At 39.0% G+C, this 17,591-nt stretch overlaps 1 protein-coding gene across 2 annotated transcripts in view; it reads left to right on the top strand.

The window, feature by feature from the left end:
- Positions 1 to 17,591, top strand: part of usp43a (ubiquitin specific peptidase 43a) — a 405,014-nt gene that overhangs the window by 244,125 nt on the left and 143,298 nt on the right. For both annotated transcript variants that reach the window (XM_059653769.1, XM_048555613.2), the window contains 2 exons: positions 1,575 to 1,710; positions 7,115 to 7,262. In XM_059653769.1, coding sequence (XP_059509752.1) covers positions 1,575 to 1,710; positions 7,115 to 7,262 — 284 coding nt within the window. The remainder of the gene's footprint in view (positions 1 to 1,574; positions 1,711 to 7,114; positions 7,263 to 17,591) is intronic.

Raw genomic sequence — 17,591 nt, forward strand, 5'->3', positions numbered from 1 at the left:
TTGTGCACCTGTTTGCCTTTAGAAGCTGTTCTTTTTCATCTTGGACAGACATGGTAGTAGTGAGTACTTCCACCACTGTTGTGTGCAGAATAGGATGAGAGAGGCACCATAGAGATATGGTACATCTGTAATGAGGTGAACTGTGGAGAATTGCAAGAGAGAGCTCTCTAAAGCCCTCTAAAGAAGGAAACCTTGATAAAATTCAGCCCTTGGTGTTTGTCTTGCATGCGAGTGAATTAGTTCATGTCATCCATTCAGTTCCTGTATCCCATCAAACCCTGACCCTTTATCTAATCTTTCTGGAAAATGTTGGGATAACTTCTACCTCACTAAAAGCCCGAGAAGTGAACTCTGCATCTTCACAACTCTCCCTGAGTAAAGATAATGATGATGTTTCTCTTCTTGATTATAAACCTTTTTTTGTTATTAATCTTGGAACCTGAAGCTTCCATTCCTGAAATACTGGTAACAGGATGCAGTTAATGATACCATTTTCTGTGTCCCTTTCATTTTCCTAATTTAAACAATCAGCTAACAATCTACTATTCTAAAGATCCAATTTTCAAAGTGCTTGTTCGTATTTGTATTTTGCAGTAAAGCTATGATGTAACCCCTCAATTTCGTTCCTGTGGTATAAAACTCAGTCCTGCATACTCCTGTAACTATGGGATTATTAATTGTTTTGTTTCGGCTTCTCATCAATTTTCCTCACAGTCTTGCCAAACTGAGGCTATGGAATCTTTCTACTTCAAACCTGCTTGTCATATGTAGATGTTTTGAGTGGTTCAATGGTGCACTCTTTGAATATAATAATTTTGCTTTTAAAGAAGTGTATTTTATTTTGTGGGCTGTGTTGTGTTACACCTGGATGCTTTCTAGTTTTCTGTGACCTCTGATAGTCAACTTTGTCTTCTCCTCAAACAGTGGACTTGTCTGGGTTTTCTTGCTGACAACATTATTTGCATTGGAATTTATATATCTTCCATATTCTTTTTAATTGCCTTTTGTGAGTTATTTGTGTTTGTGGCACACTTTTATGTATTTTTATGTGCTTTGCATTAGTTTTTTTTCCTGTAAGACAGTGTAGAACTGTGTTCTACAATTGTAGAGTGACAGTTAGCAGATATATGAAGCAAATTGACATGGGGCTGCTATTTTGTGAAACTTTGTACCTCAGTTTGAGAACCTTTCTGTAATGTAGTTATCTTCTTGCTAATGCTGTGAGTAACATAGGAGGAAAGAAAAGGCTTGAAGGATGGCTATTGATCTGAAAGGGCTATGGCATGTTGGTAAACAGAAGGATTACAGACTCCTTGTAATTTGAGAGAATTTATGATTCTATGAAAGCTGAAGGGAGAAAAACAAAGTATGTCAGACATTGAGAAATCATGAAATATTCAGCCTGCAAGGGACTGAATTAGAACTCTTGTCTCATCAATCTCTTGCATGTAACTGGGTGAAGTGAAAGCAAAACATTCAAATTTATCTTACGACTCCCAAATAAACAATTCTGCAAAGCTCTGGTGTGTACACACAATTAGCTTATCTCAAGCATTATTTCTGTTTATTTCTAGGGCCTTGAATGTAACCTTGGTTTTCCAGTCTAAGCATCAAAAGTACTTGAGAATAGGCCTGGCCATTCCACTTCTTGGAACTGTTGCTGCACTCCGAAAAATGGTAGCAGATGAAGGGAACATAACACCAGATCAGGTAAAAATAAGATCTGAGCTCAATGTCGTGAATTATTGCCTTAGTTATGTTAATCCTTTTATTATGTTGTGTTCATCTACTCTAATATGCCTCAGTGAATAGAATCGCACATGCAGAGTCTCAATTACTAAATCAGACAATTAAATCTTACTTTCGCTCGTAAGCCAACTGTAGATCATGTCACCTTCTAGTTGTGATGTTATTGCAATTGACATGTATTATAAGTGAAAAGTTGAAATTGGGTGGTATATTCAGCTGAATGTTGCCACTGAGCAGTGGGAACAAAGTTTGGTTACACTTCACTGTCCCTGTTTCAGCAATATCTTTGTGAAAAGTGGATGAGCAGCAGAGCTGAAATTCTCAATAGGAGAGATAGTTCTGTCAGCTAGTCTTGCAGAATTCTTAATGAATGGCTTGGGTGTAAATTATTACTTCACTTGGCTGCAAATGATGGACATTCTAGCAATCGAGAAGGAACAAGTTGCTGCGGTACATCTTAGGGTATTCACTGCAGATATATGGTATAATCCTGCTGCGGAGGATTGGCATGAGTGAGGTGTGGATCAATTGAATCACTTTGTCTGGGGTGGAGCAGAGCCTCTTGGCTGTTGTTGCAGATGCACTCACCCAGAAAAGTGATGAGTATTCTGTCACTTCTAAATGTCTGCCCTAATTGATTTCCAGTTTGTTAAAGTTCAAATGACAACTCGATGCCAAAGGAACATACTTTCCTCTGATATTCCATTTTTATATATATGTTTGCAGTAAAGCAATGATATGGTCTGAAATTGGATCTGCCAGAATGGAACCTGAGTCTTAATGGCAACACTGTTGATGAGTAAATGGTGTTTAAAAACAGGACTGATGACTTCTTGCAACATTTTGCTAATGTAAAGAGGGAAATTGACACAAAATGCAAAGAAAGCATGTTTGTTGCTAGTTTTTGAATGATGCATTTGCTGCAAGTTACATTTATACAGTAGCATTCGCGTTATAAAGTATTCAAGGCAGAACTCTGGAATGGTGATCAAAAAAGAGAATTGTCTCAGGACCACAAATAGATTCTATGAAAAGTGTCCAAAAGCTTGATCGAAGAATAAAGTTTTGAAGAGAATTGTAGTGGAAGAGAGAGACATAAAGGATTGGATGGAAATTCCAGAATTGAAAGCCCAGGCAATTTTAAGCCACAGCTGTCAATGTTGATTGTTTAAAAGCGGGGACACCTTAAATAGTGCTGATAATGCTCCCTTTTCGCAATTCTGCCGCAGTCACCACCATTTATAATGTCGTCTTTCAATTAGTATTGTTTTTGCAGCATTTGCAGAGTCCTCTCTGCTTTATTTACATTATCAAATGCTATGTTGCAAATAGATTTATTTGCAATGGGATAGTCCAGTTTTCAAATACTACTCTAATAATAGCCCAATAAAATTCCCTGAAAAGTGACATTTTACTGAGGGATAGCAGGCAGGAAGGGCGAGGGAGAAATCTCTTGAAGTATAAATGGGCACCATTGAAAAAGGAAGAAAGAATATTTGAGATTTGACAGAATGGAATAGAGAAGTAGATAAAATACTGGCTAAATTTCATTGTTTATTATTCAGTATGGGAAGGACGAGGAGTTGTGTATCAGATTTGCTGTTCTGTTCTGTTTTGTACAACTGATATAGTTTCCCATACATGATGGTACACTTATGCAGAATGAATGACTGGAAAGAAAAGCATAATAGTATGATAATCTTCTTTTAAAAGACTCTGATCTGTTCATATTCTGTGGTTCACAGACCATACCTATTCTATCGGCCCTGATTGCCATATTAGAGAAGTATTTATGGAATGCAGGGGAACTATTATTGGACATGATGTCTGCTGATGAATGAGAAGGAAGGCAATCTGGCAATGTTAAATGATGTGAATATTTGCCTAAAGGAGTGTTACCTACATATGTACATATGAATTAGGAGCAGAAATCGGCCACTTGAAACCTGTTGTGCAATAAGATCATGGATAATAAAATGTGAGGCTTGATGAACATCTGATGAAGGATCTAGGCCTGAAACGTCAGCTTTTGTGCTCCTGAGATGCTGCTGGCCTGCTGTGTTCATCCAGCCTCACATTTTATTATCTTGGATTCTGCAGCATCTGCAGTTCCCATTATCAGTGCTATAAGATCGTGACTGATCTGTTCGTTCTGAATTCCACATTCTCATCTGACCCCAGTTAACCTTTGATTCTTTTGCCTAATAAGAATCTTCAACCTTGAACCTCCACTTCAAAAGTATTCAATAACCCCCATCTTGACTGATTTCTGAGGTAGACTGCAGCGTTCTCTCTGATTTTCTTACCAACTGCATGGCTCTCCAAGGCTGGTGAGTGGCAGCAACTTCCAGAGCCAGAAGTCAGTACCTTCATTGGAGTGCTGTGCAGAGCATCGGAGTGGCTGTGCGTGTGAGCTGATCAGAGAGACGTTAGCAGAGAGTTCCAGAGTTGCTCAACCTTTGTGCCTGTCCTAAAAAGGCGACCTTTAATATTAAAGCAGTGTTCCATGCCCTGGACTTGCTACCAAGAGTATGCATAGAGTCAAAGAGATATACAGCGTGGAAATAGGCCCTTTGGCCCAGCTCGTCTATGCTGACCAATTTTCTTAAATTGAACTACTCCCATTTGCCTGCAATTGGCCATATCAGTCTAAACCTTTCCTATCCATGTACCCGAGCAAATGTCTTTTAAATACTGCAGTTGTACCTCAACCACCTCCTCTGGCAGCTCATTCCATTCATGCAACACCCTCTGTGTGAAAAAGCTGCCCCTAAAGCCCCTGTTAAATCTTTTCCCCACTCCTCATCTTAAATCTGTGCTCTTTAGTTTGGTACCCCTTTATCCCAGTGAAAAGATGCTGGCTATTGACCTTATCTCTGCCCTTCATGATTTTATAAACCTCTATAAGATCACACCTCAGCCTGTTAAACTCCAGGGAAAAAGTCCCAACCTATCCAGCCTTACAATTCAAACAGTCCAGTCTCAGTAACATCAATCTTTCTTGCACCCTTTCCAGTTTAATAATTCTTCCTCTGGCAGAGTGACCAGAACTGTGTACAGTACTGCAAATGTGGCCCTACCAGTGTCCTGTACAGCTGTAACGTCATCCCAACTCCTGTACTCAGTGCTCTTACTGAAGAAGGCAATCGATCTAATGGCATTGCTTAAGTTCCACAGCTCTGCCAAAGGCAAGGTTGACACAGTTTTGGATTTGTTGAATAAAAATATATAGTTTGAGCTCTCATTTCTTGGAATACCAAACTGTTTGTTCTGTTCTTGAACAGGATTCTCCAAAGAATAGCTGATTCTTTCCATGTCCACCTTAACAGGACCATTGAGAAGCTTCTATACTTTCGTCAAATCACTGTTCAAAACTCTAGCGCAAACTTGCCCAACCCGTCCATTCTTTCCTTGTAGAATAATCCTGTCTCCAGGCATCAGTAAACCCTGCTCTGAACAAGCTCCTTTGTATTTATATTTCTTCCTTAAATAAGGAAACCAAAACTGTAAACAGTATTTGAGATGTAGTCTCACCAATGTTTTCACTCTGAGAGAAGTATTACATCCCTACTTTTCCGTTGAATTATTCTTGTAACAATGGATGGCATTCCATTGACTTTTCAAGTCACTTAAACCCACATGCTAACCTCTTGTGACTCATACACTGAAACACCTAGATGTCGCTGCACCATAGAATTCTCTAGTCATTCATTCCTTATATGATACCCTGCTTATTTATTTGTTCCACCAAAGTTGGCAACATTACTTTTTCCCAGATTATGTTCTATTTGTCAGATTTTTACAGAATCTCTTAACCTGTCTACTTGGGTCTGCATCTTTGTTATGACATCTTCACAATGTATTTCCCTACTTATTTTTGTATCATTTTCAAATTTAGCAACCATGTCCCCCTCAAGTTACAGAATACTGTGTGGAAGTCCAAGTTCCACACCAAATCTCCAAAGAGCATCCCAACCAGACCTATCCCTCTATCCTAGCCCCGCATTTCCCATGGTTAATCCACCTAGCCTGCACATCCCTAGTCACTATGGGGAATTTAGCATGAACACTACGTCTAACCTGAACATCTTTGAACTCTGGGATGAAGCTGGAACACTGGAAGGAAACCTACATAGACTCTGGGAGAAAGTGTAAACTCCACACAGACAATCGATGGGCTTGGAGTCAAGCTTGGCACTGGGAGGGAGCAGTGCTAACCACTGAGCCACCGTGCTGCCCAAAGTCATTGGTATAAATTGTAAAATATTGAGGAGCGAGCACAGGCCCATGTGGGATCCCATTTGTCACATCCTAACAATCTGAAAAGTACTCATTTATATACACTCTGTTTTCTGCCAGCCAGCCAATCTCTAGCCATGCTGCCAAGCTACCATGTATAACTTAAATTTCCACTTTGCAAATTAACCTTTTATGTGGAACCCTGTCAAATGCTTTCTGGTCTGCCAAATACAGCACATCAACATTTATTCATAGGGCTTGTTGCTCCTTCAAAGAATTCAAAACAAAAATTGGCTACACATAACTTTCATTTTAAAAACCCATGCTGACTCTTCCTGATAACCTTGAGTTTTTCCAAGTGCCCAGTTATAATCTTGATGCTCCTGGGACCTTCCACACCACAGGTATTAAGCTAACTAACTGAAAGTTTCCTCCTGAATAGAGGTGTAATATTTGTTACTTTTCAGTCTAATGGAACCTTTCCAGAATCTAACACATTTTGGAAAATTAAAACTGACACATTTCAAATCCCTAAGAATAAGTCTGTCCCAACCCAGAGACTTAACAGCCTGTAACTCCATTAGTTTGCTCAGTGCTGCTTTATTTGTGATAATAATTTCACCAAGTGCCTTCTCATCTTTTTAGCTTCCTGAGTTATAGGTATTACTGTATTTTTGTTTTCTTTCTGTTTATTCATTCATTGGATGAGGGCATCACTGGCTAGGCCAGCATTTATTGCTCATCTGGCCAGTTAAGAGTCAACCACATTGCTGTGGGTCTGGAGTCACATGTAGACGAGACCACGTAAGGATAGCAGTTTCCTTCCCTATAGGACATTCATGAATCAGATCGTTAGACTCTTAATTCCAGATTTTTCTTTTCTCTATCCTTAAGACAGAAGCAAGCTATTTATTTGTTACATCTGCCATTTCCTTCTCATCTACAATTAACTCCCTATTCTCACCTTCTAGATGCCCAGTCAGAACCCTATCATAGACCCCCAATGTTCAGAAACTAGCTTATTATAAATGGTGCCATCTTTCCCCAGCAAATTCAAGGAAGATAGCTATTGCGTAAGCAAAAAAGTTCTTCAAACCATGTTGAATTATCTTTACTATCTTTCCAGATCATTTTGACAGAGCTTTACACAAGTGGATTTGAGCGATCCTTCTCTGATGAGGAAGACCTGAATGTAATTGCTGAAGGCGACTGTGTTTATGCGTTTCAGGCTCCGTTTGTCCGAGGCAACTGTGGTGGTACTGCTCGACAGTCAGGTGTGTGCTGTAATCAGATTTGCTGAATAACGGATGCTCTTCTGGGTTCTATTTTGTTTGCACAAAAACAGAAGTTGCTGGAAATGCTCAGCAGAACTGTTCTGAGGAAGGGTCACTGGACCCGAAACATTAAATCTGATTATCTTCATGATGCTGCCAGACCTGCTGAGCTTCCCCAGTAACTTCTGTTTTTGTTTCAGATCTACAGTATCTGCAGCTCTGTCAGTTTGAATTTTATTTATGTTTACAGTGTCCTTATAAAAATGGGTCATAAACTCTCATACACATAATGAAGTGAAAAAATGACTAAGGATTTAATCAACAGTTTATGTAGCTTGGCCTTTTTCACTCTGATTGGCAAAATATGTAAAAGAAAATTTGGCAGTGCTGTGCTTCATCACAAATCCACTTCATCAGCAATACATCTTCTAATATTCTCCATTCTGTTTCTCCAAATCTGCACTTCAAATATGACACGCTAGTAAATGTATTCCTATTTTGTTTTCTCAAATTTCCTTGTACATGACCATCATTGTCTTCTGAGAAAGAAGGTTAGAGAGGCTGCATGTTTTAAGTGGCATCTCAGTCCAATGCTGTTTCATAAACTGCATGCATGCAATAATTTAGGTCAAGGTGATCTTTATTCAATGTAAGATTGCTGTTTTCTGTGACAGTTGTGCCATGTTGCCAATGACCGCACATAGCATCAGAAGGAAATGGCATAAGTTATTTATAACAGTTGAATATAAAGCCCACATCCAGGGCTGGCACTTTGTACTCTTAGCCTCAATAAGTCACTGTCATTTTCACCCAAAGGTTTGCTGCAAATGGGCATTAAGTGGATAAAGGACATGATTGGTTTAATTGAATCCTTTCAAGACACCCGTCCTATGTGGTGTGTTGCCATGTTGACCTCGTCAGTAAAAGTACCTATTGAAGTATTTTCAGGTCTCGATTTCCTGTTTTCGGCCATTATTAATGAATAAGTTTACTAGTAGGTTAACCAGATCTGATTCAGCCAAATTTCCACCTGAAGCCTCCCTCAGCCCTGGGGTGTGTGGAGAAAATTGCAGGATTTCCCATTAGCATTTGCTTGCTAAATTATCCGTTTTGTCAATTTGTTGTGTTTTGCATTAGGAGGTAATTCTGCACTGCACAGTGAAAAGAACTGACAGTAACTTCAAGGCTTCACTTGTAATTCAGTGTGTGCACTTGCACTGTTGATGCCTGCTGATTCTGCAACTTACAGTCTTTCTGCTCAGATTTTGAGCCTTCATCAGTGGGCAAAACAATATAAACAAGAAGTGTCACATTGCAAAGATGCCTGCATTCAAAATTCATTAATGGCTTGTTTGTGTTTGATACTCCACTTCTTTCAGATGCTTCTTGTTGAGTATTTGGGGTTGTGCAGTCAGAAGGATGAAGCATGGATTAATCTTCTGAATAGTGATAGGAGGAGAGTTTCAGGTAGTAGTTGGGCCCCCGTGTGATTTTGTTGGGGAATTTAAAACATGAGGGCACATGCTCAGGAAAAGGGGCTGATCATTTAGGACCTGAAGGAGCAGGAATGAAATCATTCAGAGCATTCTGAATCTTTGGAATTTACAACCTCCGTGGTTGTGCATACTCCATCGGTGAAAGGATTTTAAGCTGGGACAGACAGTATTTTTCTCTGTCGGAGAAGTGAGGGATAAGAAGAGCACACAGGAAAGTGGAGTTGAAGTCCACGGTTGTTCAAGTTCTTATTTAATGGCAGAACAGGCTCAATGGGCCAGATGATCTTCTCATGCTCTCATTCTTATGCTGTCTAGCAGTTCATTAAAAGTTGTTTCTGGCTTCCTTGCAACTTTTTGAAACATTATTCAGCATGAAAGAAGGCTGCTCAGCCCATTAAGAAACAATCCTTCGAAGAACAATCCAGTTTGTTTCTCTCATGCAATTTTCCTATATTTAAATTTATTCCTCCTTCAGTAATTGTCGAATTCCCTCTTGAAAGTTATTATTGAATCTGTATCCACCATCCTTTTAAGTGTTAGCTCACATAAAAATGTAATTACTCTCTTCGCTCTTGCTTATTTTGCCAGTCGTTTCAAATGAGCCTTTTTATTGCCTTCACTCATGGGATCTGAGCATCATTGGCTGGGCCAACATTTAACTGCCTATCTTAATTGTTCACAGAGCAGTCAAATGTCAACCATGTTGCTGTGGGCCTGACGTCACAAGTTGGTCCTGTAAGGATGACAGGTTTTCTTCACTGAAAAGCATTAGGTGAATAATGTGGGTATTTAGAACCAATGATTACATGGTCACCATTAAAGATTGTAATTCCACATTTTACCATCAGCCATGATGTGGTTTGGAGCCATGACCCTATTATCCTGGTTTCTGGATGTCTAATCCACTGATATAAGTATTACATCTCTGCCTCCCCTTATTAATCCTTCAGCCATTTTTTCTTTAAACTTATGAAGCATTTAGATAAATAATGAATTGGTTGTACAGAATTCAAACTGCTAAAAGCTTTTTGTCTTGCGCTGTTTGACTACTGATGAGTGCAAGACTTTGTTTCTCTTTTTAACAATATTTAACCAAATTAGAATTTCAGTACTGAGAACCAAAACGATAATATTGATTCTGCACTCCTCACTCCTCCCACTGGGGTGGCAAAGAAAAACATTTGATTGTCAAAAATAAGGTAGATACCTCATTGTTTCTCACTTCTGTCAAAGCTGAAGCAAACATTGAAGCTCTTCCTATTGTTTTGCTTTCCTGAGATATCTCTTTTTTTATGGAGGGTGAAGAGACACTCTGGTTCCTCTAGGCCCCACAGGTCTCTCATTCAGCTAATATTGAACAACGTGTGCATGGAGCTACTGCTGCTGCTCAAAACTGACCTAAAACAGTAATCAGGGTCTGCATATTACAAACGGACTGCAGCACTTCAAGAAGGCAGTTCAGCACCACCTTCTCATGGGCACCTAGGGACAGGCAATAAATGCTGGCTCAATTAGTGACTCCCATCTCCAATGAATGAATTAAAAAAAAGCATACAGTTGCTGTTACTCAACCTTGGGGGAACTCTGTGGAGAATGTGGACAGTTGTTCCATTTGCAAGAGTGGGATAGTCTGATCTGTTTTTGGGATTCCACTCTTCTGTTCTGTACAAATGTCATGCCTCAAAATCTTCAACATTGTGCCTGTCTGGTATTCTGCTGCCTACTGATTTTACATGTATGTTTTTATTTGTGATATCTTTGTCTCCAACAAAATACCTGGCTTGAGGAATGAGAGGAGAACACATGATATGTTCATGCATTGAGATCACCAACCATTATTTTTTGACTCAAGTAATTTTTCAAGGGCATATTCCCTTCAGTTCAGATTTGTTTTTGAAGATTGGGATCCAATACGACTAATATAAAGGATTCATTTGAAACTGAGATTGTTTTCGCAACAGAAGAAATTGGAAATGTTCCTTATCGATACGTGTTCTGGTCTTTGAAATTGTGTTTCAACGTATTCAGTGTTTAACTATCTAAATCATTATAGAATGTGAATAAAATATTAAATGGAATTGAGATACAGATAATTGGCAGAGCATTCTCAATGTGCTGAATGAACTTTTTTTTTCTGATCCTAAATGTTTCAAGTATGAGATGTGTCTACATTTGCCTGCAATAACATTCTCATTATGTTGCTAATTTATCAATTTGTTTAAGCTCGTATGGCCATAGCATCTTGTTTCAAAATATATCAGGTCAATCTTGAGTGGTTCCTAATATGAAAATTGAATCATGCGGTGGTACAGCACACATCGGACCGGAATAAACTTTCCCACAAATTTTACTGCCAGGGCCATCATGGAAACAAATGAGTGAAGATTTTTTGATGAATGATGACTTTAATGTCATGTGTATCTTACAGTAAAGTACAGTGAAAAACTTCCACTGCTGCCATGATTCTGGCACCATTTTGAATAGTTTAAGAATTTTTAAAAAGATATGGCTTAAAAAGAGTCCATAACCCTTCCCCTGCTGCCAAGTAATGCCGAAATCACCATTCCTCGAGCACCATCTTTCGTTGCTGGGCCTACCTCACTGACATTGCCTCTGCCAGTGCAGCAGCTGATGCCGGGTCACGTGCTTGTCCCTCCACCAGCTGCCCCCTTATGCTGCTGCCTGTGTCCCACTCTGGGCTCACCAGCTGTCTCGCTACCATCCACCAGAGTCCTGCTGTGGGCTCACCATCTGCCACCAGTCTCCAAACTCTGATGACGTCACCTTCCTCTCTGTAGAAGGTAAGTAAGAGAGAGAAACAGAGAAAAGAAACAAGAGAAAGAGGCCCCGGGTGCAGGAGCCCAGACGTTGTCTACTCCAGCAGTACCATGCAGTTGGAAGTCTCCATCTGCACTGTAGAAGGAAGGATGGGTTGAGGTTAGTTCTAATCCTCATGAATGTAAATCTAAGTTTGGCAGGAAGATTGTAACTTAACAATGGGCTGTTTTTAAGGACGGGTTTGGTATCTGTCAAGGTACGTTTCTGCAATGGGAAAGGTCATAGAAAAAAGTTCAGAGCTGCCTGGTGAACAGAAAACATGAAAATTAAGATGAAAAACACAGGGTGCTTAGGACAGATGTCAGCTGGTGGATATAACCGTTAACAAATGGAACAGTAGTGTGGAAAAATACAAGCTTGTTCAGTGACAGGAAGAATAGAAATGCAGAATGTGTGAGTGGATAGAGACTTCAAAAAGCTGCAGGGTGGAGGGAATTGGGTGTCTTGATACATGAATTATAACATGTCAGCACACCATCACTGCAAGTAAATAAGAAGGCAAATGAAATGGTTGGCCTTGATCGCAAGAGAATGGAGTGTAACAGTAAGTAAGGCTTCCTACAGCTGGACAGGACATCAGTGAGACTGCAACAAGAATGCAATGTACAGCTTTGATCACCTTGCTGAAGGAGACTCATTACTGCATCGAAAGCAGTTCAGAGAACCTGCGTTAGGCTGTTTCCTTGGATGCTGCAGTTGTCTTATGGCAAAATGTTAAGCAGGTTTTGCCTATACCATTGTGATCTAATTAAAACATAACTTTTTGAGTGGTTTTAGAAGCTAGATGCTGAACACATGTTTCCTTGTGTCAAGAGATATAGAACTATAGGGCCACAGTTTCAAAGTGTGGCATCTCCCATTTAAGAATTCCTTCTCTTCAGAGGGTCATTCATGTTTAGACTTTCATGTGCCAGTGAGCAGTGGTACCTGACTCATTAAACTATTCAAGACTGAGTAAGACAGATACACAAGGGAGTCAAGGGTTTTAGAGGACAAGTAGAAAAGTGGATCTATCGTTACAGCAGAAATATTGGGAACTGCAGATGCTGGAGGATCCAAGATAAAGTGTGAAGCTGGATGATGTGCTCCTGAGATGCTGCTTGGCCTGCTGTGTTCATCCAGCTTCACACTCTGTTATCTATAGTTGCAGCAGATCATCCATGATCTAGTATGTGGTGGAACAGGCCCAAAGGGCTGGTTGACCTACTCTTTTCTTACTAATGCTGTTCTTATGTTGTGTAGGAAGCATTGCAAGCTATCAGAAGGGACTTCAAAGGGACAGAAACAGATTTGTGGAATGGGCAGACAAGTGGCAGATGAAATGTGATACTTTGGCCTCAGCAGGCATATTGCATTCAGCTTGGGCATTAAACCACTTCTATGCTGTAACTATTCAGTGATCCTATAAGCTCTAGACTGGGGATGGGGAGCCTGCGACTTTTGGAGTACTAGTCACAGCCTTCAGCCTATTTGTCTGCAAATAGTAAATCTGCATTTTTAACACTGTGTACTGTTTTTTTAAACTTTTACTGGTAACCCAGTCATGTCAAAAACTAAGTAAAGAACATTAAAGGGAGAGAACAGAGTTTTCAATGAAGAGTGTAAATTGCAGTATTACATAGTTGTTGTGAAAAATAAAATTATGTTTGCTCTGCGATGCCATAATTGCAACAGTGAAGAAATACAATGCATATCAGCAGTATGCAACTTGTAAGGACCACAAATATGCTAAACTGGAAGGAGAACCCCAAAAGTCTGCACTTAAGAAAATTAAAGAACAAAAGCAGCAGCAATAAGTATTTAAAGCAGTGTCAGGACAAGGGACTGATATCGATCGCTAAAGCAGCTTACTAAGTAGCATATATACTTGGAAGAAGAGGTAAACCATTTAGCAATGTGGAAACCATTAAACCAAATATATTGTTGAAGATGAAGGATGTTTAGATAATGTTAACAAGTACAAACAACTACCTGTTTCAAGAAGGACCATAACTGATCAGCAATATGAATTAGCGGTCAATGTAGCAGAACAACTTCATACAATATGCCAAGCAAAGACATTTATTATTCGATTGCCCAACAATTGCAGATTTTCATTGCCTCGAGGAGTTACTGGCTTTGGGTACCTTATTGCAAATTGTGGAATTGACATCTTCACTATCTTCAAAGAAAAATGCCGTGAAGCAAAACTGAATTTATGTAATTTAGTAAATATATGCACAGACGGTGCACCTTCCATGAGAGGAAAACGTGAAGAATTTGATGCGTTACTGCAAAAGGAATTGCCAGATCCAGATACTTTGATTTCCTTTCATTGTCTTTTGCATCAACAGAATCCCTGTGCCAAATCTACTGCTTTAAGTGATACATTAAATAAAGTTACACGTATTGTAAAATACATTCAAGCAAATGCAACACGGTATCGCCAATTTTGCAACATGTTTCAGCTAGATGATGAAACATTCAGTGTGGATCTGCCATGTCATTCTAAAGTGCTCTGGTTGTAACAAGGACAAATACTTGTAAAACTTTTATTTTTGCTAAAACAAATGACCAGATTTTTTGAGGAGCTGGATGAACCATGTGAATTGTCAAAAGAGGCTTTTTTCAGAAATGCTGCAATTTTGTGTGATATAATGTCAAAGCAGATTGATCTGAATTTTTTTTTTTGCAAGCTAACACTAAATCTATGTATGATATGTGGCTAAAAATCCAGGCGTTTCAGAAAAGGCTAACCTTTTTCAAAACTCTCCATACCCGATCAGAACTTTCAGCTGAACACTTTGCTGAACTGGCAAAGGTAATTAATGAACAGGATACGAGCCAATCATAAAGGAAATGCGACATGAAAGAATACAGAGCTGTTCTAGTCTCCCTGATTAAAGAATACAGTGAAAGGTGTGCAGATTTTGAGAAACATGATCTCACACTGAAACTAGTTTTTCAACCACACCTGGTTGATGTTGCTAAAGCACCTGATGACATAAAGGTGGAATTGATTGAGCTCTCAGAAGATAATATTTGGAACTCTCTATTTGAAGCTAAGAAGGATCCCATTGATATATAGAGAATTCCCGTTGAATATCCACATCTACATCAACATGCTTGTCGAACGCGGTCTTGTTACGGCACAACCAACTGTTGTGAATCAATATTTTCATATGTGACACAAATTAAAATGTACTTGAGATCTCTGATGAATATTCACCCGGAGTACCAATTAAAGCTACAATCAATGATATTGGAACCAAACGTCCAATTCCTACCTCACAATAAGCAATCACAAAAAATCATTAAATGATTTGTTGTCTGCATTTTTCACTTATTAGTTCTGTTGTCAACTTTGCCAAACAAATAACTGTGTCTTTGCTGAATTTTTATTTTGTTTAAAATCCTCATAAAATAGCAGGCTTTAATTAATAAACATACAAAAAAATGCCATATTTTTATTGATATGTTAAATTCTCAGCATGTGGCCTAAAGGGAGCTCGGTTAAATAAAATGTGGCCTTCCAATGTAAAAAGGTTCCCCACCTAGAAAAAGTGCAAACCTCATTTAGTGTCATTTCTGTACAAGTGGTAATTGTGCATTGAGCACTTTAGAAAATCCTACTCTTAAAATTTAGCAGAATTGCAGGTTGATGGGAGAAACTGAATGGAGTACCTGTTGTGCCAAATCAACAAGTCTTTGTAGATGATCGATGAATATGTGTACTGTTTTCAAACTTGAAATAAATGGGAAGTTTCCATAGGTAATGGAGCAAAAGGAGTTACAAAGGCCAATTGTAGATGGACTTAGTTTATTTCAGTCTGAGACATAGTTCAAAGAAACAAAATGGCTCTGAAGTACCAGCAAAGCTGTGTAGTGGAACAAATTACCACATGGGTAGTTCAGAATTTAAATATAAAAGAACATATTTTGAGAGCTGATATTTGAAATTCTGTTCACTTTCCTGTTAGCTGGCTGATTTTCTGAAGGCTTATATTCTTTACTAAGTGCTTGAGATAAGAGACTCCGATTCCATCAGTTATCTTTTTCAGGCCTTTAAGAAGGGTTCAAGAATTGGGCTGATTTGTTTGAAGCACAAGACTGAACTAGACACATTTTGAAAGCTTTTACTTTCATAGTAAATTTCAAACATAAAGAAAATGAATATTGCACAATATCCAACAAATTACACATTTTTTAAGAAAAGGTATTTTCAGTCACACAAGATCAGATTACTCCCCGGTGAAGAATAATGAAAAATATTTTTGTGACCAGTCCATTTTCAGCTCTATTAATCACCAAGTATTGTAAAGGAATTTTTTTGAAGCAAAATTTATATTTGACAAATAATTCAATTTTACAAGATTGTCCAATTGCTCTGGAAAATTCTTTGACTGTGATTAGGTTCCACAATTTGATCTAATATCAATTTTGTAGACTGACCGTCCTGTGAGCTCACAATTCTATAGGGAGAAGATAAAGAAAGCCCATCTAAAGTGATGCTATGATGAAGTTTTATAATTTGGGAACTTGGGTTCTAAAAAAAATGAAAGTGTCATTTTTTAGATTTCAGCTTTGTGAAGGTGATGGTTTTCTTCAGCAACGGGCAACATTTCTAAGAAGTTCTGTCGTGTCAGCTAAATGACTAGACATGCTAACTATCATAGAATCCCTACACTGTGGAAGCAGGCCATTTGGCCCATTTGACCCAACAAGTCCACACTGCCGCTCTGAAGAGCATCCTACCCCAACTCATTCTCCTACCCCTGCATTTCCACATGTCTGACTGACCTAACCTAAACATTTCTGGACACTACAGGCAATTTAGCATGGCCAGCCCACCTAGCCTGCCCATAGTTGGACAATGGGAGAAAACCGGAGGACTTAGAAGAAACCCACACAGACACGGAGAGAATGTATAAACTCCACACAGCCAGTCACCTGAAGGTGGAATTGAACCTAGGTCCCTGGTGCGGTGAGGCAGCAGTGCTAACCACTGAGCCACCGTGCCACCCATTTATTACTGGAATGCTGACTAAGTTGAGCTTTTATGATCCAGAAGAAGATGCGGCAGGGCCAGAAGCAGGTTCAGTACAGAAAAAATATCATATCTACCGATGTACTTTTTAGTAGTCTAAAATTATTCAAGGTAACTGTTAGAAGCCCTGGAATGTTTATTTAGAGTTCAGTGAGCAAAGTCCGTGAGTTAGCTGGTGATTGAATGTCTGGGAATTAGAGAGAATAGCATTTGATGAATTTGTGGAAAGTTGCCAATAGGAGATACTTGCAATCTGGACAAAAATTTGAGAAATTAGTGTGAAGATACTAGGTTTTGTGTATCTGTAAAGTGTATTGTTGGGTAAATGTTGATTCTGTTGCTGTTTATGATAACTTCTTTCAAAATTGTCATATATATTGTGTGTGTGTGTATTGCTTTTTATTTCCTCCATCTAATGAATCTGTGCTGTTTTGTTGAAGTGACATTGCCAACCTCGGGTGAATATGTTCAGTGATTCACCATCTCAGTAACCAAACGGCTGAAATAAACTTGTGGCCTGTCAAGCCAAGTGTCACTCTTTGATCTGACTTGTCCATTAACTTGAATTATAACACAACAGTTGGCACCATGATGTGAAGTTTGTGTTCAGCATTGTACTCTACCTGATGTGATGGTGATGTTGGAAAATCCAAAAGATGCTTAATACAACTAGCTATTATATATGAACATAACATTTACAGATACACATCAAGTGACCAGAGTTAAAATATAGTATCCAATTTCTACCCTGTGATTACACACAATGATTATTTAATGAGCATTTCTCTTAAAGGTACACTAACATCCCGCCCATAAGACGTAGTGATGCAGAAACAAGACCAATTACTCGCTCCTGCAATTGGAAGCCATTTCCCCCTCACTGAGGTATCTTAGTCATGCGGGCACCATCTCAGAACGAGGAGTCAATCATTTAAAACTGAAATGAGGTGCAATATCTGCACTCATAAT

This window comes from Stegostoma tigrinum, chromosome 22 (genome assembly GCF_030684315.1).
Source record: "Stegostoma tigrinum isolate sSteTig4 chromosome 22, sSteTig4.hap1, whole genome shotgun sequence".
In the NCBI taxonomy this organism is placed as follows: domain Eukaryota; kingdom Metazoa; phylum Chordata; class Chondrichthyes; order Orectolobiformes; family Stegostomatidae; genus Stegostoma; species Stegostoma tigrinum.